General features: G+C 35.9%; 1 protein-coding gene across 7 annotated transcripts in view; it reads left to right on the top strand.

Annotated features, from left to right (window-relative positions):
* LOC129765053 (protein GDAP2 homolog) overlaps nucleotides 1-27,050 on the top strand; it is a 315,411-nt gene that overhangs the window by 176,501 nt on the left and 111,860 nt on the right. For all 7 annotated transcript variants that reach the window (XM_055764883.1, XM_055764880.1, XM_055764879.1 and 4 more), the window contains exons 8-9: nucleotides 6,414-6,538; nucleotides 14,890-14,987. In XM_055764883.1, the coding sequence (XP_055620858.1) occupies nucleotides 6,414-6,538; nucleotides 14,890-14,987 (223 nt within the window). The remainder of the gene's footprint in view (nucleotides 1-6,413; nucleotides 6,539-14,889; nucleotides 14,988-27,050) is intronic.

Raw genomic sequence — 27,050 nt, 5'->3', positions numbered from 1 at the left:
TGACCATACTTAGCAAGGGAACCTACTATAACTCCTCTTATCTCGACGTTTATCAATCGAACGTCGCAAGCCAAATTACTCTGAACTATTCAGACGAAGTGTTGGTGCAATGTGTTGATACGAAGGGAGGTACTTTTTTTTCAGTACGACCACGCAATCGGTGCCAAGTGAAAGTATTCCTCCAATCGATTCGGGTTGTTTTTACATAAAAGCATTTTGAACAGTTTCCCTGGACATCATAACGTGGAGTAAGGTTAAGTTCATCTGTTACATAGCCTCTTAGTATGGAGTCTGAAATGAAAAGCAAGAAAAGTAACTATTGCAGTATTATCTCTCTTATATTAGTTTGAATATTTTGACGGAAGCTTTAGTTGTCATCGTATCGGCTTAATACGTTCGCGAAGAGTCTGAGTTCCCATTGAATGTCGATTTAAGTGCCCATAATGCAAAAATGTTCCGAAAATGGTATTCAAAAACCTCATGGCTCTTTGTTTGCGCCCAGATAACAACGGACACTTTTATCTTAGAACGCACTTGTGTAATTCTAGATACAAGTTTTATTCGCGAACACCAGTGAATACAGAATTACGTACTGTCTGCAGACTGGACAACTGTTTTGTCTAGCTTGTCTATTGCTGTTATTTACTTTCAACAATCACGTAAACAAACACAGCTACTCACGGACACGACGAGTTTTTAATTGCTTCTCAGTGTTGGTAGGCATATGTCTTTTGATAGTATCCGATAATTTTTTTTTTAAATTTTAATTTTTATGCCTTCCACTCATCGTCAACTCAAAGATACTCTTATTCAAGGATTCTAAAGATGGGCGCCAATTGATAAAAAGACGAAGCCAGGACACAAACATTTAAGGTGGCCGTACACTGTTTGCCCGGAGGTCAAATATTTGATATTTTTTGACAGATAAGGTTTGATTTGATATTTGTACAAACACTATTTTGTTTGCCACTCTTCAATTTTCAACAGTAGTAAACAATATCAAACACCGAACATGGAAAAAATCAACTGAAATATTCAAGGTAACCTAACCATGTACCGACAGGTTCGAAGAACAGACTGAAAAAATATTTTAGGCATCCAATAATTGAATATTTGCTTGTCGTGTTTTGTGTAGAATATATTTGATCAGTACACGTTGACCAAATTTTATCTGTCAAAAAGAGTCAAATATTTGGCTTCGGTCAAACAGTGTATGAGCACCCTTAGAAACGAGGTGATGGTCAAATACCAGGGGTTAGACATCAATTGAATATAGGCTACCCAAAATCAAAATCAATATGGCGTCATTTGTTTATCAACATATCATTTACGAGGATTGAAATCGAAAAATGCGCTGCTTTATTCTAACTGCATGAGCGATTTTCATATTCCGGTTTCACATGGAGGCGTTCACATTTAACATGGAGTTTAAAGTTAGCCACTATTCGACTATATAACCGCACCGAGTTGTACACAACAGTAATTGATTGAACCAAAATGTCAGTAAACCGCAGCAATATTGGGTACACTGGCAATGAGGGATTTGACGTTTTAGTCGTACCCCTGTCAAATACATGAAGAACAAAAATGTATTTGCCCCAGTGAAAAATAATATTTTTCAAGGGATCCATAAAATAAGAGGAAACAATATAAATAGAAATAAAATAAGTAAAAAAAACTTTTTAATTAAACGGTTTCATTGTGATTAAACATAGCAATGTACTAAAAGTTAGAAAATAATTAGGCAAGTAGCAGTTAGCAGTTATCACACCCCTTCCTTCATTAATCTAGGACATTGATGAGATTAAATAAGTAAAAAAAACTTTTTAATTAAACGGTTTCATTGTGGTTAAACATAGCAATGTACTAAAAGTTAGAAAATAATTAGGCAAGTAGCAGTTAGCAGTTATCACACCCCTTCCTTCATTAATCTAGGACATTAATAAGACTAAAATAAAATCGTGGGACAAGTTTAATTTCCATTATCCACAGTTAACGATTCCATTGTATGCCCCACGATTTTATTTTAGTCTCATCAATGTCCTAGATTAATGAAGTAAGGGGTTTGATAACTGCTAACTGCTTCTTGCCAATATTTCTTCACTTTTCCAATTTTTCTCGCCGTATAAACATTCCTTGGGTAAAAATGAATACAACACAACAGACAGCTTAAACCAAACGACACGTTGCCAAGAAGTAACACACCTTGAATTTTATTTATGAAAATTGTAATAAATCGTTTCATATATCAAGTCATTTTTAACACAACTGCTACCATATACAATTTTAAACTTACACTTGTGCTCAATTTTTCACAATACACGATCGGTCATTGATATGAAATGTCACGAAGCAACCAATATTAAAATTCCAAATATAAATTTTATTTGCTAGAATTAATCGTATCACTCACTTTACTTGCAAAATAAAAATGCCCCCGACTTGCATATATTTACAATGTTATTTAGTTAGATTATTGTATTATAGAAGATTTAAACTTAAAAGTTCATTCGCCTCTAAATTGCAATGCCGAGTTCACCCGGGTATTTTGGTTTAGATGTCTCTGTTAGGGAACACATTTCGTTGGAAGCAAAAGCTCCCCCTTCTTTCATATATTTGCAATGCCGATTTCCCCCAGGCTATTTAGTTTTGATTCCTCTGATAAGGAACCGCCGCATGTGTCGTCAATTTTGACCAATCAAAAGAGGGTATTTCCGTTAGGATAGGGGTTGATATTTTTCAATTATTCGATAGTTAGTTTCATGGCATATATTATTTTCTTAATATAAAAATTTGTTATGGAGTGCCGAAATCGATTGACGCAAAAATTCCATCAATCCATCATAAAATGACTGAGCAATAAGCGTTTGAAATTGGACATTTTTTTTCACGATGTGCTCGATTTTCGATTTTTAATTTGTACCCCAATATGTTCCCGAAAGACGTAATCCTACGTCTAAAAAAATGTTAGGGGTTGTATCTAGGACTCAACCGCATATTTTCGACGTAGAACTACGCAATTATATTATGCAATCCACTTGTTTACCACTTCGAATATTATTTTAGAATGCATCGAAATTTTTGTAATAGATTATGTTTTTCGTTACAAATGAATTTTATGAACGTCCTTTTACGTTTGATATTATGCCTAGGACTACCAAAATATGTGAACGGAGGAATTGTCAAACGATCATTATATTTCACATTTCCCTCTGAAATTATTGCACATCTCATGATTACGTAGTTCTCGAACCGCGAAAGTTCATCCACCTCTAGTATTTGAAATGACTATTTTTCCCAGGCTTCTCAGTTTAAAAGTACGTTTTAGGGGAACATATTTCGATCTGCACAGCGACAAGCGAGTACAAAAGTACTCAACACCAAAAAATACCCCCGATTTGCATGTATATTTGCAGAGCGGATTTCCACAGGTACATCGATTTTGAAGTCTGTGTTGGGGAAACAGTAAATCGGGCGAATCAAAACTTGGCAGTTAGGGCGTTTGAATAAAGCTTGACATTTTACAGTTATTCAATTGTTCATTTCATGAAAAATAATATAGTGATAGACGTGATAGACGCGTAGAAATATTTCTTATCAATTGATGCAAACATCTTTCCGATTTGCTGAGAAAGTTATAAGCATTCGAAATACGGATAAGGTTAGCACACAAATCGGCAGAACAAATGTATAGGAAAAAAGGAAGTTTTTCCAGTTTTCATGAATTTCAACCGTTTAGAGATTAGCGAATTGTAATGTATAGCATATCAAACAAATCTTAGAGAATTTCCGATTCGATTGGTATGCAAATCATGAGAATTCGTTCACACTGAAAATGGTTATTAACGTTATCTTTTTTTTCATAAAAACGTCACCTGTTTTCTGATTTGGCACCCTTCTTGAAAGACGTAGTTCTATGTCAAAAAAATTCAGAAAGACATTTGTCGTTGCCCGACTTCGCATTAAATTCCGTGCTTGTCGTGTGATGTGTTGGTGATTGACTATAGGTATTGTCAAGTTATGGTGAATATTCTTGTCATTTTTAATCCTGTGGATGAGTTTAATAGTCCGACATTCTCGTAGTCTAAGAAGAGGCAGTATAACATGATAAACGTCGAATAAAATTAAAGGGTATTTTATTAGTTGGATATATGATAAACAAAACGTTTTCCTGAATGAAAACCCTATAGCCTCCGCTGACATCAGCAATAGTGACTCGTTGGTACAATGACTGGAACTTTTTACACGGCGAGAGATCCTCCAAAAATACCCACGAATATCAAGTCTCTACGCATCATATCTTTGTCGATTTCACAGTCACATATGATACAATTTATCGAAAACAGCTACGGAAAATCGTGCACGAGGACGGCTTACGTTTCCCAAAAATAGCTCTCCGTCGTCGCGATTGAAGTGTGATAAAGGAGGCCTCATTACGAGCGTCTCTTCGCGCTGAGGGCGAGATGATTTGTATGCAAGGTTATATACACTTCATATCGTTTTCACCGTGAGGTGATGTTAGTGATCAGGCTCAGAGTAGGTGTGATGAATAACGGAACATATCGCCGGATCGGTTGGCCTTGGAGGAGTTTTTCGGTTACTTTCTCAGGTTTCCCACTATTGAATCTCCGCCAACACGATTGAATTTCGATGAAAAGTACATGCGATGAATATGAATATATTAATATAATATATTATATAAAATGTATCAGTTTTACAGGTTTTCCTTCTCAGGATACCTAAATATAATCTCTGCCACGTATTGTAACACATTTTGGATTTTTGTTTTGTCGAGAGGTCAATTGTTCGCATTTACATAATCTAATCACTTACCGCAGTGAATCCTGATTTTTCTTAACCATTCCCACTAACAACTATCCCTTCCTTGATATACGCTAGGGAACCACACTATAGATGCGACCCTTCTGGCCTCCGGGTGGCGAATATCATACTAACATTCCTTCCCTTTCCTTGGTGACTGTAAGGACGTGGCGGCGTTGTTATTGACCATTTGAAGCTCGAATCAACGAAAATTGCACAACGAGAATGATTCGCTAGTCCCAAGCGTCATTCTGTGTGTTCTTTGTGCAACTTGGTTGATTCAGGTCAATCACGGAGAGCAACTAGGAATTGTACAGTCTACCCAAGCTCAAAGTCTCAGTAATTCTTTCAAGGGTTTGAAAGTCTCAGTAATTCTTTCAAAGGGTTTGGTTTTTTTTTCTTTGACAGATTTTTTCTATACAACCCGTTTTAAAGGCAACATTTATTTAGATAAACTCCACACTCAAAAGCATACGCCCTTCTAGGCAATTACTCGTGAAAAGGAAGGAAGGTATTGAATAAGAGAGACTTTAAACTCTGAGAGTTCATTCGTCTCTAAGTCAGTCTCTTAAGTCATTATTTCATTCATTATAGGGAATAAAAATAAAATAGTCATTCCTTAATTTTAAAACATTCAAACCATTCCAAAAGCATTGAAAAATGATCCTTTATTAGAGGTAGACATTTTTCCTAGAAGATTACATTATCATGTGACAATACACTTCATGTTGCAAATCAATGCAACATCTTTTAAGAAACGCCTGCCAACAGGCAACCTGTAGCATTGCTCAATTTAGAAATAGTCCATGCATCAAAATTATATGAAGCGAGAGATGCAATTATTCATCTTCCAACACAATGCGATCCAGAGCATATTCAATTCTTGACTGATGAGAAACACACAATGGATTTCAATCAGTAGAGGACATTCGCATAACATCATTCCAAGCTCCAAGGTCCTATACTAAGCCACCCACCAATTGAACCCAATGCGCGATCCTGTCATTCAACTTTTTTTTTCCAGACAGCAATTACTTCCCTCTCCCCATCTGCTATAGTCAGGAACTAACGCATCTCTCAGCGATCGCGACTCTCCACCCGCTCTCTCACGATTTATCATCCATTGTATTATTCACGCTGTCGCCACGATCTCGGACGAACCGTTCCAGCCGGATCAGTTTGTTTTCATCTGCTGTGTGACAACGGTTGCTAAATTTGTGACGCCTGGATGCTGCGAGATTGTTGCGCTGGAGTGCAATTTCCTTATCAAAAAATTTTAACAAATACTGAAAGCTAGCAATTATAAAATGTTGTCCCACCACTGTTTGCATTAGAAAGTGAGTGTGAGAACGCGCGGGTGGACTCGAGATAGAGCTGCTGGGACAGAGATTGAATTATCGTGCGTCGGAAAGATACGCCTCCCATATGAGGACACTGTAGAACACAAGGGAATCACTGACTGTGGCAGAAAAGTGGGATAAACTAACAATGATAAACAGCTCGTTTGAGTTTTCGTGTAGGATATTTTTAAATCATTAATGGAGCCTAGTCTCGAATTCAAGTTAATGTACTCACTTTTTTCTCAATTTTAGCTGACGACGATTCCGACACCAGTCCACACGATTTGGAGATGGGTTCCGATGTCGAGTATAATAACATCAATCTCAGTCTGGCCACCCATCTGAGCGGGGGAGCGCATTCGTTCACACATATGCAGGTAAATTGAAGGCAACGAAGAAATTGCTGAAATTATTAAAATGCTTATTTCATAGTACACCACCTTCTAGGAAGGGCCGTACGATAAATATCCGGTCTTGGATATAGATCTCACGTATGATAACGAATTGCATATCTCATCGTTAAGAACCATCCCTTCAAAGCACTCGATTCAAATTTCAAAACTTTCTGTTCGTTAACCACGTTAACCGAGGAATCACCTCAAACTTCTGTAAAACATAATCCTTACATAAGGAAGAACATATGTTTACCTTTGATCAACAATAAGCTGTTGAATCTGTTGAGAAAATAGGTTTTAGTAGCCCTAAAAATTTAGGTTTAACCAGATATTCTTAGAAGTTGGTTTAAGGGTTTGTACGAATGAAGGTTGATTGTGTTAGACAATTTTGTTCTTTGATCACGATAAGTAAAATATTTTGAATTTTAATTTTTGGGTGGATACGGTTAGAGAACAATCCTTAATGTAGAACCCCTCTATCCGCCGCTGATTAGGTCCTGTAACCCTAGATCGTGCGATTTGACATTGCTAAACTAATTTTCATGGGGTTATGGATATCGATTCAATTCGCGTTGACGGTTTGTATGAGGCTAACTATTCTCTATCAGATTAGTCGGGTCTAAGACAGTTTTAATTTGTTAAAATATGTATGAAATTTTTTTCTTTGCGTTATTTGCCCACTATAAATACGTTTGTCTGACCCCAGTTTCAATTATTTTCTATGAATTTACAGATATTCTCACCAAAACTTACCATTATAATATAACATTATCTTTAGACACAATTTTTGTATGATATTTCTTCACTACTCGCAAGCAAAAGCGATTTTCATTTACATAGAGTACTAAATTGATTTGGAAAAAATAATTTTCATTCATAATTTTGATTTTAAAAGTGTATTTTTTTCTTCCGCAAATCCATATTATTATGCCTACTCCCCCATTTCGTAATACGAAGCTCAATGCCGTCAACGCGGATAGCAGTCGAACCCTTTTATAGGTTAGGTATTATCAAAAAGAGTATATATGTTGAGATAGGTCTGAATAGAATTCAAATTATTGGCAAGATTATTAGTAATACAGGGCGGACTCGATTATATACAGTCTCGGATTTGTTGTCACTGTATATAATCGAGTCAAATAAAGTCAGAAAATACCTTTCTCAAATGAAAAAAATAAATTTATCCAGAATTTCTCAAGAGGTGATAGATGATCATATTTGATGAATAAACTCCTTCTACATATATATTCTGTTTTCAACAATGACAGAGTTATAGAACTTTTTTCTGTTTCTGACTCTGTTGCCACAAACTGGCTCTACATTAAAAAGTACGCTACAAAAGACGATTCTGTTGCTTTCATTTGAAAGATGAGAAAATTTAGTACAGGATACTTCTATCTTTCTTAATTTTGCTGCAATATCGAAAATTCCTGGTGGAAATTCAAGCAAAATCTCCAAGAATCACGATTTTCACCCCACTGAACATATGATAGCCACTTAAAGTTCTATTTAACGTTGAAGTATCACATATTTGCTTATAATAAGTCATATTTGAAATGTAAAAAAATTGTTTTTTCAAACTGTACATGCTCGAGTCCAAAATTGTATATAATCGAGTCTGATCTGTAACTGTTACACATTGATATCGTTCTATCTATCTATCTATCTATCTATCTATCTATATGTATATATATATATATATATATATATATATATATATATATATAAATATATTGCGCTGGAAAAAAGTATATATATTACTACGTTACTCGAGAATAATTCAACCAAATGAAACGCAATTTGGCATGTGGAGATTTTAGGGTGCGATAAATGATGTTATGGTGGTGAGATACTCCTCCCCCTCTATATGGGGGGGGTGGTTTGTGTTTGCGATACAAATGAAACACAAATTTCTGCATTACTCGAGAATTAATCAAGCAAATGGAACGAAATTTGGCATGTGCAGGTTTCAGGGTGAATTAAATGATTCTATGGTGGTTAGATAATCATCCCCCTTCACCAAGGAGGATCTGTCATACAAATGAAACACAAATTTCTGCATTACTCTAGAATTAATCAATCAAATGAAACCAAATTTGACATGTGGAGATTTTAGGGTGCAATAAATGATTCTATGGTGGTAAGACACTCCACCCCCTCTCTGAAACACAAATTTCTGCATTATTCGAGAATTAATCAAGCAAATGAAACCAAATTAGGCATATGAAGGTTTTAGGGCAGTGATTTTCAACCCATGGGGAATTTGGTCATTAAACGGGGGAGTCGTATTCCCTGCACATTTGTACGCTTTGAAGATGACAATGATTAGCAAAAATTGATAAAAAATTTTATTATAAATTTTATATATTAAATTTTACTGGATGCGCTAAAAATTTGCGATCCTCGGCAAACATTCCCAAATCTGAAATGTGAAGTTCAATTAAACAACTTCGCAATGTTTGGAAGACTTTCGTCAGTGAATGATGATGGAACAGACGACGAAACAATACAGAAGACCATATAAAAGGAAATTGTACAGCATTTGTCAAGATTTTTTACAACAAGTTAAAATTGAAAAATGTTTTCCTTATATCAAAGAACAAATTTAAACATGAATTGAAATGCCTTCCGACTGGCAGTGACGAAAGTTTCGGATCAATTTCAGAACAAACTCATCGATCCACAAATGATCGGAAATAATATGATGAAAAAGCGTTACGAGTGTTGTAGTCTTTGCGTAGAATTTATGTGAATCTGGATTTCCTACAATGCTGCTGATGGGAACCAACCAGAGTAGCAGAGTGGATATCGAAGACATGAGGTGTGCTTTTCGACAACGTTTTCAAGAATTACGATTTTGGCGGAAATCGTTCAGGCGCAGGTGCCATACTGACTTGCCCAGCTTTATATACCTTTTTTGTAATCAGATACAAGAATAAAATTAAATTTGTTACGAATATATCTTGAAACCCGTTTGTATTCTCACATTACTTTACTGATATGCTACAGACTTTCTAACGAAATACTGATAGGAGTGAAGCACTGGGATTATTTTTCGTAAAGGGAGGAATTGAGCAAAAAAGGTTGAAAACCACTGTTTTAGGGTGCAATAGATGATTCTATGGTGGTAAAACACTCCACAATCCTCTCTAAGGGGGGCTGCCATACAAAAGAAACATAAATTTCTGCATTACTCGAGAATTAATCAATTACATGAAACCAAATTTGGCATGTGGAAGTTTTAGGGGACACGAATCGTGTCTATGGTAAATAAACACTCCTCCCCTCTCTCTGAGGGGAGGCGGACTGCCATACAAATGGAGCATAAATTTCTGCATAATTGAAGAACTAACAAGCAAACGGAACTAAATTTGACAAATGGAAGTTTTAGGGAGCAATAAATGTTTTTATGGTGGTTTGACACTCCTTTCCCCTCTCTAAAGAGGGGGGAGGTGGCTGCACAACTCGAAAACTAATCAAACAAATGGAATCAAACTTAGCATGTTTGCGGTAACGAAATTGATCTTCGTTCGAAAGTGGAAATGGATTTTAATTATAATTAGGATTAGAAAGGAATTGTCCGATTTAGGGCTGTCCTCATTCTATCATAATTTCTGTATCAAACATTTATTCCATGTAACGGAAAAACAAGTTATTTGCAAGTGGATGAAAAATCTTGCACGAGAATTGTGTCTGAAAATAATCTGATATCATAATGTCGAGTTTTGGTAGAAGTACTGAAATTTTATAGTAAAAAAATAATTTACAAGGGTAGATTGGAAAATCAATCAATGAACAGTTCTGCGATTGGACCTATGAACGTGGGCTTAGTAAGAAAACGGGGATATGATAATGAAAAATAAATTTTGGGCGGGACGAAGTTTGCCGGGCCAGCTAGTATCGTATACTGAATGACGCGAGAAACCAACCTTATTCACACAACGCATCAAAATTCGCTTTCTCTTTTCGTTGCAAACCCTTGTCGTATTCTTATTCTCTTTTGCACCTGTATGATTTAATAACTTGATTCTTTCATTTTTTTTGCATACCAATATACGCGACAATTTGCGTTTGTTTATTTATTTCTTTTATTTATTTCTTTGTATTTGCCAACAGATGATTTCCATCCCAATGACGTTAGTACTTAAACTAACTTAAACTAACAACACAAATTTTAAAACTGACAACACCGTAAACTAGCAAAAAAATAGTCTAAATTTGCGCTTATTCGATTCTTGTGAAACATTGAAATCAAACACAAAGTAACACTTATTGAAAACACGACATATACTCCGCACTGGTTCATGTAGGCCATAATTCGTTCTAGCATGAGGTATGATGAGAAATGAGTGTGATCGTAGATGACGACGACGGGTATTAATGAACAGCATACTGAGCAATATAGGACAATCGATATTGCCCTGCAAGAGATTTGCAACGAAGCATGCTTTCGTTACCTTGCGTCTCGTGTCCAATAGTTCCAGGTTAATGAGCTTACATCGGCTTGTGTAGCTTGGCAAATTCAAAGGATCCCTCCAGCTGAGATGACGAAGTGCAAACCTAATGAATTTCCTTTGAACAGATTCAATGCGTTGTGTTCCATTTTGATAGTACGGAGACCAAGTAATAGATGAGTATTCCAGGATAGGACTCACAATTGAACAATATAAGGCTGAGCAGTAAACGTCCTTAAATTTTTTTGCAAAGCGAAAAAGAAAACCCAGTTGCGAAGTGGCTTTAGATACAACATATGTGACGTGATCTTCAAAACTCATTTTAGCGCCGATCAGAATCCCCAGGTCCTTGACGGTTGATTCACGTTCGAGTTGTACGCCTGCCAATGTGTAGTCAAAGCAGAAGAGTGTGTGTTTACGCCCGAATGAAATAACGGAGCACTTCGACACGTTAAGCGACATACGATTCTCTAGCGTCTCGCGGTTGCTGTATCACGTAGTAGAGCTTCAGGTCATCGACATACGAGAGTTTCAGACATTTCATCGTGAAGTTGACATCGTTCGTGTACAGCAGAAACTTTAATATAGTATCTAATTGGCTTTAATTTTATGTATTGTGTAGCTGAATATGTATTGATCATCTGAATCGGTCCAGTAGATCAAAAGTTATGAATTTTTGTGTTGGAAAAGAGGAAAACATTGATTTTTCGAACCATCGGTTAACTTTGAAAAATCATAACTCAAAAACGAAGAAAAACGCCTCTCTGGTTTCGACATAAGTTATGTGGAAAATCCTCAGCTTTTCAGAAAAAAATATAAAAAAATATAGCGCCTTTGGTCCCGAGACTATGAAAGTAATAAAAAACGAGTACAATCAATAATAACGAAAACAGAATTCGAATTTTCTGCGGGTGTAGCATTTTTTATTAGACCAGGTAATTGGCTTTAATTTGATATGTCGATCATCTGAATCGGTTCAGTAGTTCAAAAGTTATGATTTTAAAAAAAAAAGTCATTTGTGGAAAAAAGAGGAAAAAGTTGATTTTTCGGACAACCCTAAAATGGAAATTAAAGAATACGGGTCTAATGTTTTGTGATAAAGAACAAAACTAGCACTTTTCACGAAAATCTGAGAACCACTATATCGGTTTGGCATAAAATGGCTGTATGTATATTTATTTTTTTTTTTGTTAATTCATCCACACTTTTAATTCTCCGAACAGAAATCCGAAGGAAATTTCAAATAATAATGTCGAACATAACTCTCCAAATTTAATAGAATTTAAACATACTCATCACATTTCCCACAATAACCTCTTAGAAAAACATTAGTTAAAAATTGGGTGTCGAAGAACAAATTGTAGAGCGATTAGAAAACATGAATATATAATTGATAGAAACAATCAAGTTTAATATGAATTTTTTGGATAAAATTAATAATAACACATTTAAAATTACTAACTTTGAAGTTTTTCACTTCCAACATGTTTTTGAAATCTACTAATTCAGATGTTTCACAACTATATATTGTTTTCTCATCTTTTTAATGTAAGTCAACGTCTTCTGTAGCGTACTTTTTAATGTAGCGTCAGTTTGAGGCAACATAGTCCGGAACAAACGAAAAGTTCCATAACTCCGTCATTGTTGAAATTCGAACATATGCAATTTTTTTACTTCAAATATGATCCTCTATCATCTTCCGAATGAATTCGGATTTTTTTATATGAGAAAGGTATTTCATGAATTTAAGGGGATGAATCGAAAATTGAATTCTTCTTTTATATTCAAAAAACAAGAAATATATGCATAAAAAACGATTAAAAAATGTTTTGTTTCACTCGATTCTATACAGGATTTGATTATATACAGTGGAAATAAAACGAAACTGTATATAATCGAGTGCACCCAGTATGCTCACACTCAAATTCGGTGAATAAACTAAAAATTGCACTATTGCGACGTTATAATGCTTTAAATCATCTGTTTTCAAAATACTTATTGACGTGGGACTACGTCTAACCGGAATATATGGGGGGTAAAATGAAAACATAAACACTGAACATGCAGGAAAAAATGCAAGATTTCGAATGCTTATAACTCGAACATTTTCTACTGGATCGGAAAGATGTTTGCATCAATTTATAGGGAATATTTCTACGCATCCATCGGAATTAATAAAATGTTATTTTTCATTAGAAAAAATAATTGGATAACTGTAAAATGTTAAGCGTTATCCATACACCCTAACTGCCTCGTTTTGATTGGCCCGCTTTACGGTTTCCCCAACACAGACTTCAAAACCAAACAGCCTTGGGGAAATCGGAATTGCAAATACATGAAAGTAGGGGGAGCTTTTGTTCCCACCGAAATGTGTTTCCCTAACACAGACTTCAAATCCAAGGAGCGTGGGGAAGTTAGCATTGCAAATACATGCAAGTCGGGCGCATTTTTGTTCCGACTGAAATGTGTTTCCCTAACACAGATTTAAAATCCATGGAGCGAGGGGGAATTGGGATTGCAAATACATGCAAGTCCGACTGAAATATGTTTACCTATAAAGACTTCTAAACCAAGGTGTCTGGGGAAATCAGCATGCAAACTGCGAGTACTTTTGTACTCGCTTGCCTTTGTGCAGACTAGAGTGCGTTTCCCTAACACTGTTTTGTAAACTTAGGTACCTGGTAAAATCGTGCAGACACTAGAGACATGGCATTTGATCAAACTTTTTACTCACAACGCAAATATATTGAATTCAATAGAATTCGGACATTGTTCCATTCAATTTCATTCAATTCAATTTAATCAATACAAACAAATGATTACTAAGCTAAGGTAGTCCCACGTCAACCTTGCGGATATATCATAGATATAACCCACCCATTTTTTTTTCCATAAATTTCAAATTGCACCTAGATCCATTAGGATACCTCGTTAATTGATGAACACTTCCCAAATGTTGAACAGTCTGAGGAATTCTAGTTGAAAAATGGAAAAATGGCCATACTCATATTTATTCTTTTATGATTTAGAATATGCACTTGAAGAATATTACTTAGAAATTCTTGCAAATTTTGAAAACTTCTGAGATAATAATAAAACAAAATGACATTCAATTTACTCACATCTGGCATCCCTACTTTCGTCATTGGTTTTTTACATTATCGGTTTGTTGTTGAGTTTCGAAACTAAACTAGCAAGGATCGTTCAATATTTGGTTAAATGGATGGATACGTATTCAACATTTGGATGCCAGAACACCATTGTAAAAATATGTGGAAATGACGCTTTATGGTAGTGTTGCTGGGCAGTTTCCGAGTTACCCAACTGCCTTTTAAAACTCCTGAATCCTGAATTTGCTTATTTCAACTAGTGTTAATTTAAAAATCGTTATACATCTGCTCCTAAAATATTGATTAAAAATTTGGGTTGACGGTGCATAACGTTATGGAATGAGAAAAACTAGACAACGGCTGAAAGTCGCCATCTATTTCCTTTTCTAGGCGCAGTTTTATGGCCGGAATAGATAATATTCTGCAAAGTATATTTTGAACGGGGGTTGATTATAAACGAAATCTTTCCCAACTCCGCATGAACTCCATAAAATATAGGTGGAAGACGGAAATTTCGACTCCAATTTCTCTGAATGGATACATTTTTTACAATAATCAGAATTACAGCCAGTTTTCGCGGGATTTATTTGCTAACTATAAATAATCTACCGTTATTCGGCACTATGAAGTTTTTTATTCTTCGATTTTTAGCCATCATTCTTTGTTTCATTATCAACCGGGGCTGAAAAATGTTGAGTCAAACAAAAAAATACATTTCCGTTCTACAACGAAAAAAAAGTTACATTATCATGATTTTTTCTATTTCCAGGGTGACCTCGACCGCCAGCGGCTTTTGGGCGATCGTCCTCGGATGGTGTACGAAGGAGTGCTGGACGATGGTTTGGAAGGAATCGAACATCAAGAAAGGTAGGTGAAAATCCCCTTTGGCATCCTTACGATTGATCACAAAGTTATGCTGCTACCAATAGGAATCATTCATATACTGCTTGTTAATGCAATTGACCTTGATCAACAAAAACCCGCTAGTTCGCTGCCTGATGCCGTTCTGTACACTGGTATCTGTGTGATTATGCGTTTTTTAGATTTGCTTAAATTTAAACATATTAGAACTCCAACCAGTTTTGAGCTTTGCATCTTTGTTTTCATTTTGCCATGAGTCATAAAAAACCATAAAGGAGAATGATATCTCAGTGAGGAATTCTCTGTTCGCTTAAGAGACGTATAAGTGAGACGAATTAATCTGCGTCTAACACAGTAAATTGGTGTAGCCTAAGAGCATTGCGCGGTAATTTATGATTGCATGATTCTAATTGAACGGAATCGAGTCGAGTCTGTTTTGTTCATAAATCATGCAATTCAACGATGACTTTCCAGCAAAACCATCCTTAGCTTCTTCGTGAAGTAAGTTTCATTGCAAAACAGGTCGACGTATACTCGAAGCAGCAAATGGGGCGGGACATACCGAGAATGGTAAAATCAATACCAGTAGCATGCATCAAGTTGATGTCGGTTCGATCAATTAAACTTATGGGCGATATTTTATGTTTCCACTTCGGAAAGTGCTTGCCCAATGTATATTTAATTATGATGAAATATAAACATATGTCGGATCAATTATTTAATTAATGACAACCGGGACAATGCAACGAAAGGAACCGAAAGTAGCACGTTCAATGCCTGCACTTATGCTTTCGACTGATTGTGCAGTCACTTATCATGAACACAAAATGAGTCGTCAGTTGCCCACTGTTTGCTCCTCACGAGATGATTGATCTCAGCATTATCATGTTTTCTCTTTCATAGCGACATCTCGGTATACACGGGTGCGCTGGTGAACTGCTGGCACTCATTATGCCTCACAGTCATTTCACTGTTCGAGTTTCCAATGTCACACAACGTTTTCAGAAGGTCATGTCCGTGAAAGTAACCTGTATGGGGATAATTGGGAGAATTGACCTGTTATTCCGCCTATTTATATTCCAATGAATATGGTTCTCCCAAATGCACCAGTAATTATAGATAATTGCTGAGTTGGGACCAAAGTGGACCAACTTCCTATCCTGTGAGTACTCTCTCTAATTTATGTACCAAAATCAGTTTCATGAAAAACGATTCACTTACAACCGTCTCAATTATAGTTCGGACGTCACTTGACTTCACCCTCGCTTTCTCAATGATAACTAAAATGACGCACGATCCACTGTGTGGTAAATCGTTCCGGAAAAATAGATAAAAGGTTACCTAGGCTCATGTTTCCTTTAAGGATCGCTCTCGTACACGCAACTAGCAAAGGCCGTTCTTCCTGACATTTAACACGAACACGAAATGTTTGGGAGTTTCATTTTATCGTTTTTATTATAGTAAACAGTGTAAACATCAGCTGACGACAGTCGCTCACTCGCTACCAAGCGCCGCCGCTACCTAGGCTCGGATTACGTTTCAGCTTTCATTGTTTGCTTGCCCGTTGGGCGTGTTGGAGTTATGTTTGTTTCGGAAGTGACGCCAACTCAGGTTCGTCACTGGTGCGTTTCTGAGACAATTTTCCACGTTGGATGACGTGGGATTTTTGGGAGTTGCCGAAGGAGGGATGGTCTTTTTCCACGTCCGTACGACACACCCAAGTTGGTGGGAAGTTCGATGAGTTATATGCACCCATCCTAATCTATTTTATATTGTCGCCCAAATTCGACAAAAATACATAATGAGTTTCTACAACCATTCGCTATTTGGCAAATGTTATATCAGAAACGTCGAATTTTAGTTTGATTGTGAAATACGATTTTCCAACACTGCACAATGATCCAGGAGATGCATTTAAGTGGAAATTAGCATTTAGAGCTCGACGGTTATTCTATAGTCAAAAACTATCTTCGACAAAGTTGTTACATATGATATGATGATCATTTTTATGTTATCAAAAATAGGGTGACCAAAACTGTCGATAAAATAAAAAATCGAACTTTCTTATCTTCATAGATAGAGATAAACATAGTTCGACAATGTTGTAGCCCCAATTATTTTCAATAACTTTGTAGAACAAAGGTTTTTTCTATCTTTTAATATAATCGATCTAGCGCTTTTTTCCTTAGTTGCATTAGGGTGACCATGAAAAAGCGGATTTTTTTGCTCTAACTTTTATATTTCAAATTCTACATCAAAAGTGTCTTCATACGACTTTTGGAGCTTATCAAGACCAACATTTTGCGATGCAGAACTCGTTAATATCTTAATCTTACTCAAAGTTATTGATGGTTTTTTATCCATGAACTCATGATTTCAATTTTAATTTACTCAAACATGACAATCAACATCGTTTTCTAAATCACACATCATGTTGAGTGAACAATGTTCTTTCAAATGCCGCTTTGTTTATGTTCGCCCCAGAAATAATGACAAGCGATTGAAGAGAAAGTATTTTTGGGAAATATCAAAACTTTATCAGTTTTCACTATTTTTATGTTTCTTGAGATATATCTACACATGCTCAACCAAATTTCAAAGTCTATATACCATTGAATGGGTGATTAAATGCTTGTTTGAAGAGCCGTGGGTAGGCCTACGTTTCATTTTGTAATTTATGAGAAACAAGCATTTGAAAAACAGGTATTTTGAAGCGTTGTCACGTCACAAAAATAGAGCATTTTTTTAGTTTATCAGATGAACATAAGTGCAAAAATTTTTATATTTGGGTTTCTCTGAGCAAACAATTAAAGTCAACAACCCACAAAATTTGGTTGAGATCGGTCCACAAATAGAGGAGTATCAACTGTCTCCAGAAGTTGTTGTCACGTCACGAAAAGTACACGATCCATTCCAGTGTGACGTAACAACATTTTGACTCACTACAAACATGCAACAATCATCAGCGATGGAGATCGATCCACGGTCGAAATAAGATCGATTCATCCATACAACTGCTCTGCTCTGCCAGACACATCGGGCTACTGTTCTATAAATAACTCAACAATGATCAAACAACTGTCTCCGCTGTCCGGTGGTCCAACTGGATAATGGAAGAACAGAAAGAATACCCTTACGCCTAAATGGCTACTGTGTGAATGTACCATATGTAATGGTATAGAAGGAATACTGGCGAATGGCAACTGTGTAATGTGCTAATTATAGATATGATAACCATGTGACATGTACACGATTAAAATTCGACTCTGTTACAGCTAAAATGCTAATGAGCTTTAAATAAATAAATGGGATAAAAAAAAACACTTTTTTTTGCGTTTCCATGAATAAAGCACACAAAATTAAACGATGTTATAGTAAAATTAAGAAAATTTCCAACAAGAATCATCAGTTGGAGAATATTGTATAGTTAGATTGGCTTGTTGTCAGTCAAATACTTCTGTGACGTAGCAACACCTGACTTTTTGCTGTTTCGGACTGTTGAACATTAATGATTAATTTAATTAATTACAGTTCCGTTTCAAAACACACAAATGATCTTTCTCCTATGTTTTATCAACATACGTAGATAAAACATAGGAGATAATAATATATGATATAATCTTCCGGTTTGCTGATGGCAGTATTGAATTCTAAAAAAATATGGAAACCCCATACGGTATGGGCTCACCAGCGGACGTCGAATGTCGTATTCCGATGCCATTTTGGAATCGAGGATGGTGACTTCCGGTTCGTTAAAAACGGATATAAAAGGCCGGGAATGGCATGGAATCCCACAATACGATCGTGAATGGTAATGTTGACATATATCCATGGGTGCGCGAAGAGGAATAAAAAATAGGATAATGTTTGATAGTGAGAGATAGGATTTAATTGAAAGGGAGATAATTTTTGAGTGGAATGAACTGAGCCTTAGAGCGACATGTGTGGAGAAATATACAAAGAAAGTGCACATACAAATGCACACGCAAACATCAACGATCAAAGTCAACGTCAAAGTCAAAGTCATCTTCAACACGCAAACATAAACGCCCTTGCACAGGTTTGTGCGCGGATGCATACAAAGAGTTTATCAAAAGTTTCTGATAGCAAAATCCAATGCGTTCCCTCTGTAATGAGCGCCACTCGATGAACCAGGATTGTGCTAGCCATTGATGGCAAGCGCCAGAGTGAACGTGAACAACAATTACGATATAAAAACTGGAGGTCGGTTTGGGACCACCTCGACTTTTCACAAACAAAGACATTCCGTGTATTACAGGTAACAAGTAGAATCAATTTTTATAGCTTATTTTGATGAACGTACCATAAACAATTAAAATTGCTTTGTTTCGCAATATTTTACAACCTAAAAGAACATAGAACTCATTTTGAATGAAAACGTAAAATAGTGCTTAAACGCTAGAATGAAGATAGGCAGAAAAATGTCACTATAATATCAAATTGTCAGCATCATGACACCTTTCATTTGACAATATTGAAAATCCAGTATGAAGCACCGTTCCTGAGATACAAAGGAGGGTAGGTTCAGGACCACCGGTTGCGTTAGGATCACCTTCCCCTATAGGATGGTCTTTTGTAAGGGGAAGAGGAGATCTCAGAGGAAAGTAAGAAGTATTCAGAGTAATGAAAAAAAAACATAAAAAATAGTATATCGCTTGCTAAAATACGGTGGAATTCTTATTTAATACAGCTTATTGATTGTGTGACGTGACAACGCTTGTGGAGACTGTTTATTCGCACAGAGTGCGTTGTCACGTCACAAAATGCATGCCGTTAAAATGCATGTTCTTGCGAGTGTTTTGAAAAACTGTGTATACAGGAATCTACGTTCATCTTTCATTGACAAATCATAGAACAAAAGTTATTTGGATGTTCCGAAACGGAACTAAAAATACAACATTAATGTTCAAAAGTCGGAACTCGCAAAAAGACAGGTGCTGTCACGTCACAAAAGTATTGGACTGGCAACAAGCGAATTCGACTGCAAAATATTCTCCAACTGAAGATTATTGTAGGAAATTTTCTCAATTTCGCTTTAAAACCATTTGGAAATCGTGTGATTCATACATGAATACGAGAAAAAAACTGTTTTTAGTTAGTCAAACCGTTGTCACGTTACGCTGGAATGGGTTACTACACGACCTAAATCATATTCGTCTTATATTTATGTTATTCTAATCACAAAAACACATGAGGGGCTCGGAATGAAAGGTGTGTAAGTGATTTGATTGATTTCTCTTCATAAACTTTTTCAGTGGCAAACAATGTCAAATATTGAACATGGAAAAAATTGGCTGAGATATTTAACGTATATCAGTACATGGTGTTAGGAACAGGGCGAACAATGTTTATGCGAACTAGAATCAAATATGTTTTCGTTGTGTTTTGTGTCAACTATTATAGATCGGTACCATCGGTACACGTTGATTAAATTTTATTTTGTTCATTGCAACTTCCTTTAGCCTTTTCAAAAGGCTATCTACGATATTTTTGTCATATTCGGGAGTATTATTCATCCATTCATCCATCAAATGGATTTTGAGGTCGTTTATGATCGACATATCAAATTGAAGTCAATTAGCTAGTCTTCTTTGAGAAAATATTACACTTGCAAAAAATTGATTGTATTTGTTTTTTATAGTTTACATGGTTTCGGAACCAAGAGCGCCATACTTTTCTAATTTTTTTTCTTGAAAGCTGAGTTTCTTTACATAACATACACAAAAATGAGAGAAGGGATTTTTATCGTTTATGAGGTATGATTTTCCAAAGTGTCTGATTTTTGGATATGTTGTGTAAAAAAATCCCTGCTTTCAAAAAAATATAAAAAATATGATGCCCTTAGTTTCGAAACCACGTGAAAATACATTAAAAAATTACGAAAACAAAATCCACTTTTTCACAAATGTAATGTTTTTTTTTCAAAAAAGACTAGTTATTTGACTTCAATATGATATATCCAGGTCGGTAACAGAAGAGGACATAACTTCGAATCTCATCTGATGAAAACATCGAGAATAGTCACACCATTCGCCTTCAGGAATAAGGAATGATTACGTAGATATGTAAAAATGAATCTGTTAAGGTTATTCCACGTAACCTTTTGTAGCATCGTAGCATTGAATACGAAAATTACCTCCGTTTTATCCTAGAAGCAGCCAAACTAGCGTTGGCAGAAAACATGTCATCTTTGACAGAAAAGATGCCATTTCCTGTTCATGAGAGTCAAATGCATAAATAATGAGCTATTTTAAAAACTTAAAAATGACTTAAATATAGCTGCCAGCGCGTGATAATATTACACCTCATCACAAAATGAAGTTGGAAGTTGTTTTCTAAGACGATAAAGAAGAACATGAACGAGAATATATCTTTCTCTGTCTGGGCCGTGTATTTGGCAAACTATACGAAGAGCTTTCATATGCTTTCATTTAAATGTGTTACCTGTTTCGCTCCCTCATATTGGCTCTAGCATATATATTATACAAATGATATACATGTATTGGGGAGTAGAACTTTTTCTGTTATCTTTCAGCTCATTTAATGTAATAAATCGGGATGCCAGAACATATGCTAATTATTAACTTTGGGTGTGGTTTGTTATGTGATAAATAAGGAATAATCTCATAATACTAGCACACTCGGTGCATTTTCCATGCTTGCGGATACTTTCGTTATTTACATCGAGTTCGTTTTTGTTTAGTTCCAACCTAGGTTCACACGAGTTCCAACCGAACTCGTGTCAAAACGTTCTTTATTCGCTTAGGTTGAACCTAGTGGCACACCAACCCGAAAACAGATTGGTTCGCATGCTTGTTCTATATTACATTAATTTCTTCAATCCTTTATATTAAACAAAAGGGTATTATTAAAGAAAATTCAGTATCCATATTTACTCAAATTTTATCACACTTTTATTATTTACTGCATCACTGGTCACCGGTTGCCAGCGCGGCGCATTATCCAAACCGAGCGCCGATCAATAATTTACACATCGTTAATCAATAATGAGCCTATCGCCTTTCAATTTGCTGCAAACTCGTGCAGACTGAAAACATTGCTACTCTCTCTTCACGCTCAATAAAGAGAATATCTCTTTCACCTTCATACAGTGTCGGTTCGCTTCACGTCCATTTCTTTCAAATCTTTCAATCTTTCAAATCGTCAAATGAAAATGTAAGGTTTTTATATTGAATGAAAGGGTTTTATTTCGAATGAAAATTTCGTTGGAACCTGAACCGTATTCACTGAAACTAATGAAAATGATGATGCGAAAGAACATGAAATAGTAGCAGGCGTAATCAATGGCCGGCGCTTGTTGTAATTATTGTTGCGCTTGTTGACTATTATGAGAGCATACAAGTTTTGCCTCTTTTAATTCCACTTTTTTTTTGAAAGACGGCCCGGGAAAATCTGGTTTGGGAAAATCAAATTGACTGAAACTTTCAATTGAAAGTACATAAACAATGGAAACTGAGAACGACACAAAGCCTATTCAAATGATAATAAATAGGGCGCTTTCAATCGTCAAGTGAAAGCGTCTGCTTTCAAATTTAAAGGAAATGACAGCAGAACGAACACGAAATTGAAGAATCGATGCAATCGAAATTGAAATTGATTGAAGTGAACGGAAGAAGTAAAAAAGTCATTTTTATCTTTTAGTTTCGAAGTTGTCAAGCCCTGCTCCCATGCCTTTCAACGTCTTAAGGGGATTTTGTAGTTTCTAAATTCAAATTTCTAGACTTAAATCATATTTAACATATTGAAAATATTTTTAAAAATGTTCTCACTGAAAGAGTGCTTTTATTGAAACAATCTCACTAAACACACCAAAATCAACTCTCCTTCCATGCGAGATTCCTCTTGGCGTACATGCGTAATTTTTCATAATTTGTATTGAAATCGGTGGAAGAGAAGGAGTGATTTTTTCTGAGCTTTTTCTATATTTGATCACTAATGTACTTAAGTAGAGCGTACTAATTTATTCCTGTGAAATCCCTCAGATGCATTATCTTATTTATGAATTATTCAGTATTGATTCAACGACCGATCGCACAACGTTGTTGTTTGTGATTATGACACACAATAAAATTTTGCTTGTAATGCAATGACTTAATTTGTAAATATGTTAATATGGCTTACAAAAGAGCAAAACTATAAATATTTGCGTATGGTCGAATAAGCTTATCAGGTACCAAGTAATTAATTGGTGTTATTTATGTCACTATATAGATGATGATGGTCCCACCTCTTTCCCCTACAAAGGCTTGAGCGAGACGAGTTATCTTATTGATAATAATTAAGTTACTGAGTTGATTACATCATACTAACCAGTGAGCACATTAAATTGAAAAGAAAACGGACTGGTTATCCCGCAGACATAGATTACTAATCGATAGAACAATTTAAGCCTTTGTCTAAAGTATTCATTCCATGGCATGTCGAGAGAATTTCCAACCCGGGAAGACCCTAGACCGATCGGGAATTGAACCCAATGCCTATGTCAGTATTAGCCATGAATTTTCAAGAGAAATCCCGCTTTATCAGATCCCCGGCCACGGCCTGCAATTGCGATCGTTTCCGAGTTCTAGTAGCTGAGCAAACCCAAGCCTTATTCTAGCCGACACTTCAGGCCCATCACTTTACATATCCCAAGGCATGTCAAGAAAATTTCCAACCCGAAAAAATTCTTGACCGATCAGGAATTGAACCCAATACCTTTGTCAGCATTAGCCTAGAGTTTACAAAGGAATTCCCGCTTCACTGGATACCCGACAACGGTCTGTTAATCGTTTTCGAAACCAGACAGCTGAGCAAACCTAAGCCTAATTCCAGCCGATACTTCAGGCCCTACATTCAATCTGGGGTATAAACGTGTCAACCTGAATCTGCAATAAGGTCTGCCACAACACAGAAAAATCTTGTTATAATTATCTATTGAGAAGATGAATTTACAAGTATTCCGATTGAGCTATCCCTAGCTTACCTCTGGTTTCCACATTAAACCCATTTGAATGCTTTCATTAAAAAGAATTGTTTTTGCATATGTTCTATCTCAAGTTGTCTATGTGTGCTAACGCGCGCGGGCTCAAGCTATTGAAGATTTCACAAATATTGTTTATGTTAACCATCATCATTATAGTCTAAAGATAAGAAAATACAAATATCCGTTAAACTTCGTCATCTTACACGGCAATCTTCGACTACCGGCAATTATCTGTTTCATTGAAGAACAAAGCGCTTCTTCTAGATTTTTTGCAACATCATGAAGAGAGATTCGTTCTCCAATCGGAGTTATTTTGTTCTGTAAAATAGATTGCAATATTCGTTTTGAATAATTGTTCCAACACTTATATGATTTTTCCTTTTTTATTTCAGAAAAGTCAACATCAGAAAAATGGTAGACCATTCCAATTGTTTCATGATCCGAGATTTTGCTATTGTAAAAAATTTCAATCACACCATCGTCGAAATTCGTAAATACTAAGTCAATGGTCGTCGAAGATGTTCTGGTTATTCTAGTGTGATCATTTATTCTTTGTCTGAATCCAGCGGCTTGGGTGATTGCTTTTAATTCAAAAGATTTGCTATGCTCGTCCCAATCAATGTTAAAATCACCCGTTATGACAATCCTTTTTTGTTCATATACTTGTATGTGCTGTAGCCATGCATCTTCCAAAAATTCTCCAAAAAAGTCCTTGTCACTAGCACTAGGCGAATGGTATATTCCAGCGTATATTCCTGAAATTTTGCATCCTCTGACTTCAACGGCTAGAAACCAAAAAAAATGAAAATTTCTTTAAAATATAAAAGGTTCGAAATATACATAGATACGCCTCCAGTATGGGCAGATCTCGACAAACAATTGATCATTGTGTATCCAACTACATTGAATCCATTCAGATCAGTCAATTCCGTTAAATGTGTTTCAACCATAATTAATAATTTCGGTTTTTCATTGGACAACAATATTTCTATTTCGTCGAAGTGTGTCCGTAATCCAGCCACATTTAGATAAAGCGCATCATATTTTTTCAATTCTCCTTTCTTGGGTGGCTAAATAGAGAAGTCCACCTGTTCCTTCTTCCTCTCGTAGTTTCGGAGGAATATAGGGCAGTTTGTACTCCACGCGAAATGTTTCGTATCTATGTCTATTCTTCGTTCGTTTTTAATTTTGTTACAATTTGAACATTGGATTTCTTCGGATGTACAGTCCTTGAACTCATGATTTTGGCCACATTTCGGACACACGCTGTGTTTTGCTTGGCAGTCGACAATTTTGTGACCATATTCACAGCATTTGAAGCATCTTAGAACCCTCAATCCATCAATAACTCGACATTTTTCAAACCCGCAAAATACTGATTTAGTCTCTATCATTTTATTATAAGTATCCCCACCGACTTCTATTATAGCACTGTATTTATTATATTTCATTTTATTATTACAATAGATTTTTATTACTTCGAAATGTTTGGTTTTGTCCAACGAAGGGTTCTGTTTCAACAACGCAACTTTCAAATCATTTTCATTCATTTCTTCGCTAAATCCTATAATTTTGATCGTCGGTCTCAATGCTTCTGGTATCTTAACCTCGTAGTCTTGACCCAGTTTTTTCTCAACATTAACCTTGATTAACTCAATTGAGGTTTTATCTGAAGCAGAGACAACAACTGTACCATTCTTCCCGTTTCGCAATCCATTTATATTCAATCCTTTGGGATTGACATTATCTTTCAACATGTTTCTAGTAATATCAGATTCCTGCGTAGTTTTTGGCTCTATGATTAAAATTTTTTCCCTGGTCAAAGTTTTCTGTTTATTGTTACTCTCAACTTTAGCTACATTTCCAGTTGTTGTTTTCTTTGCGTCTTTCAATACGGCAGCGAAACTTAGTGGAGTTGCGTTTTCATTCTCAATAGCTTGCTCATCACGTCTACGTTTTTTTGAATTTGAACGTGAATTGTACCGCTGAGGTGTTTCCTCTGAATTCGTATTTATATCAATATTGGTTTTGAACAAATTTCTAATTTCCGCCCGTACCGCTTCTTTAACTTTGAGCTCAAAATTGTTGGCCAATTCAACCAAACATTTCAGCTCTTTAATATCATTTAAAATTTTACCAACGGAATCGTCGAAATGGTTGTTCCCGAACCCATTTTCATGTAACACCAAACATGTGTCGCATACAAAAACGGCATTTTTAATTTTCTTTAAAATATCGATATTAGCACGCACCGTGTTCGGTAAACAATCGATATGAATAGTCTCATGACACCTACCACGACTAAAATGCAAGATTTGCCTCATCAAGTAACCTAACATTTCGAATAATGACTATCGACTGACACATAAACAGAGTGTCCAGCTTCCCAGTAGAGAAGCTGCAACAGATTTTGTAAACATTTCTGAGTTAACGACGTTAACTGTTCTCATTGTTGTTGAAAGTGGAGTCGTTGTGAGTGTTTAACCCACTTCCCTTTTTGGGGACCGATGCAATCTTGGTTTTTCGATGTGGTCATTGTGGCTTCTCTCAGTAGAGTTGGAAGCTGCAAAACAAGTTGTAAAGTTTACAACTTAGATACAATTTACAGTATGTGTTTTTGATAAAGACTCCGCCGTCATGAGTGACACGAAGCACCACCAGCACCACGCATATACTTGTACCATCCTATAGCATTAAGATAATGTTCTTAAAATGTACCGTAAATAATAAAAAGGGAGGGGATGTTATGAGCAATATTGTAAGGACGAAGAACGAAGAAATAACAAAAAGTTTCATCCGCATTAGCTATGAACCTAGTTGACTCCATTGTATCCCAGATATAGACCCCAGATGTCAATTGAATGGCTATGTAAACGCAAAGGCAATAGAAACAATGCATTATACCTTGTACGCACTCAACTCAGTTTGAATAAAACAAATCTAAGTACGTTGACGGGTCTTTTGACCGCATACTGTCCGAGCAGTTATAAGGTTAAAAAGCTAGGAAAAATGACAGATGCCAAATTCGGAACACTCATTGCGGATCACTCATTGTGGCGATG

This window comes from Toxorhynchites rutilus, chromosome 2 (assembly GCF_029784135.1).
Source record: "Toxorhynchites rutilus septentrionalis strain SRP chromosome 2, ASM2978413v1, whole genome shotgun sequence".
NCBI lineage: Eukaryota > Metazoa > Arthropoda > Insecta > Diptera > Culicidae > Toxorhynchites > Toxorhynchites rutilus.
This window is presented reverse-complemented; position numbering and strand designations above follow the sequence as displayed.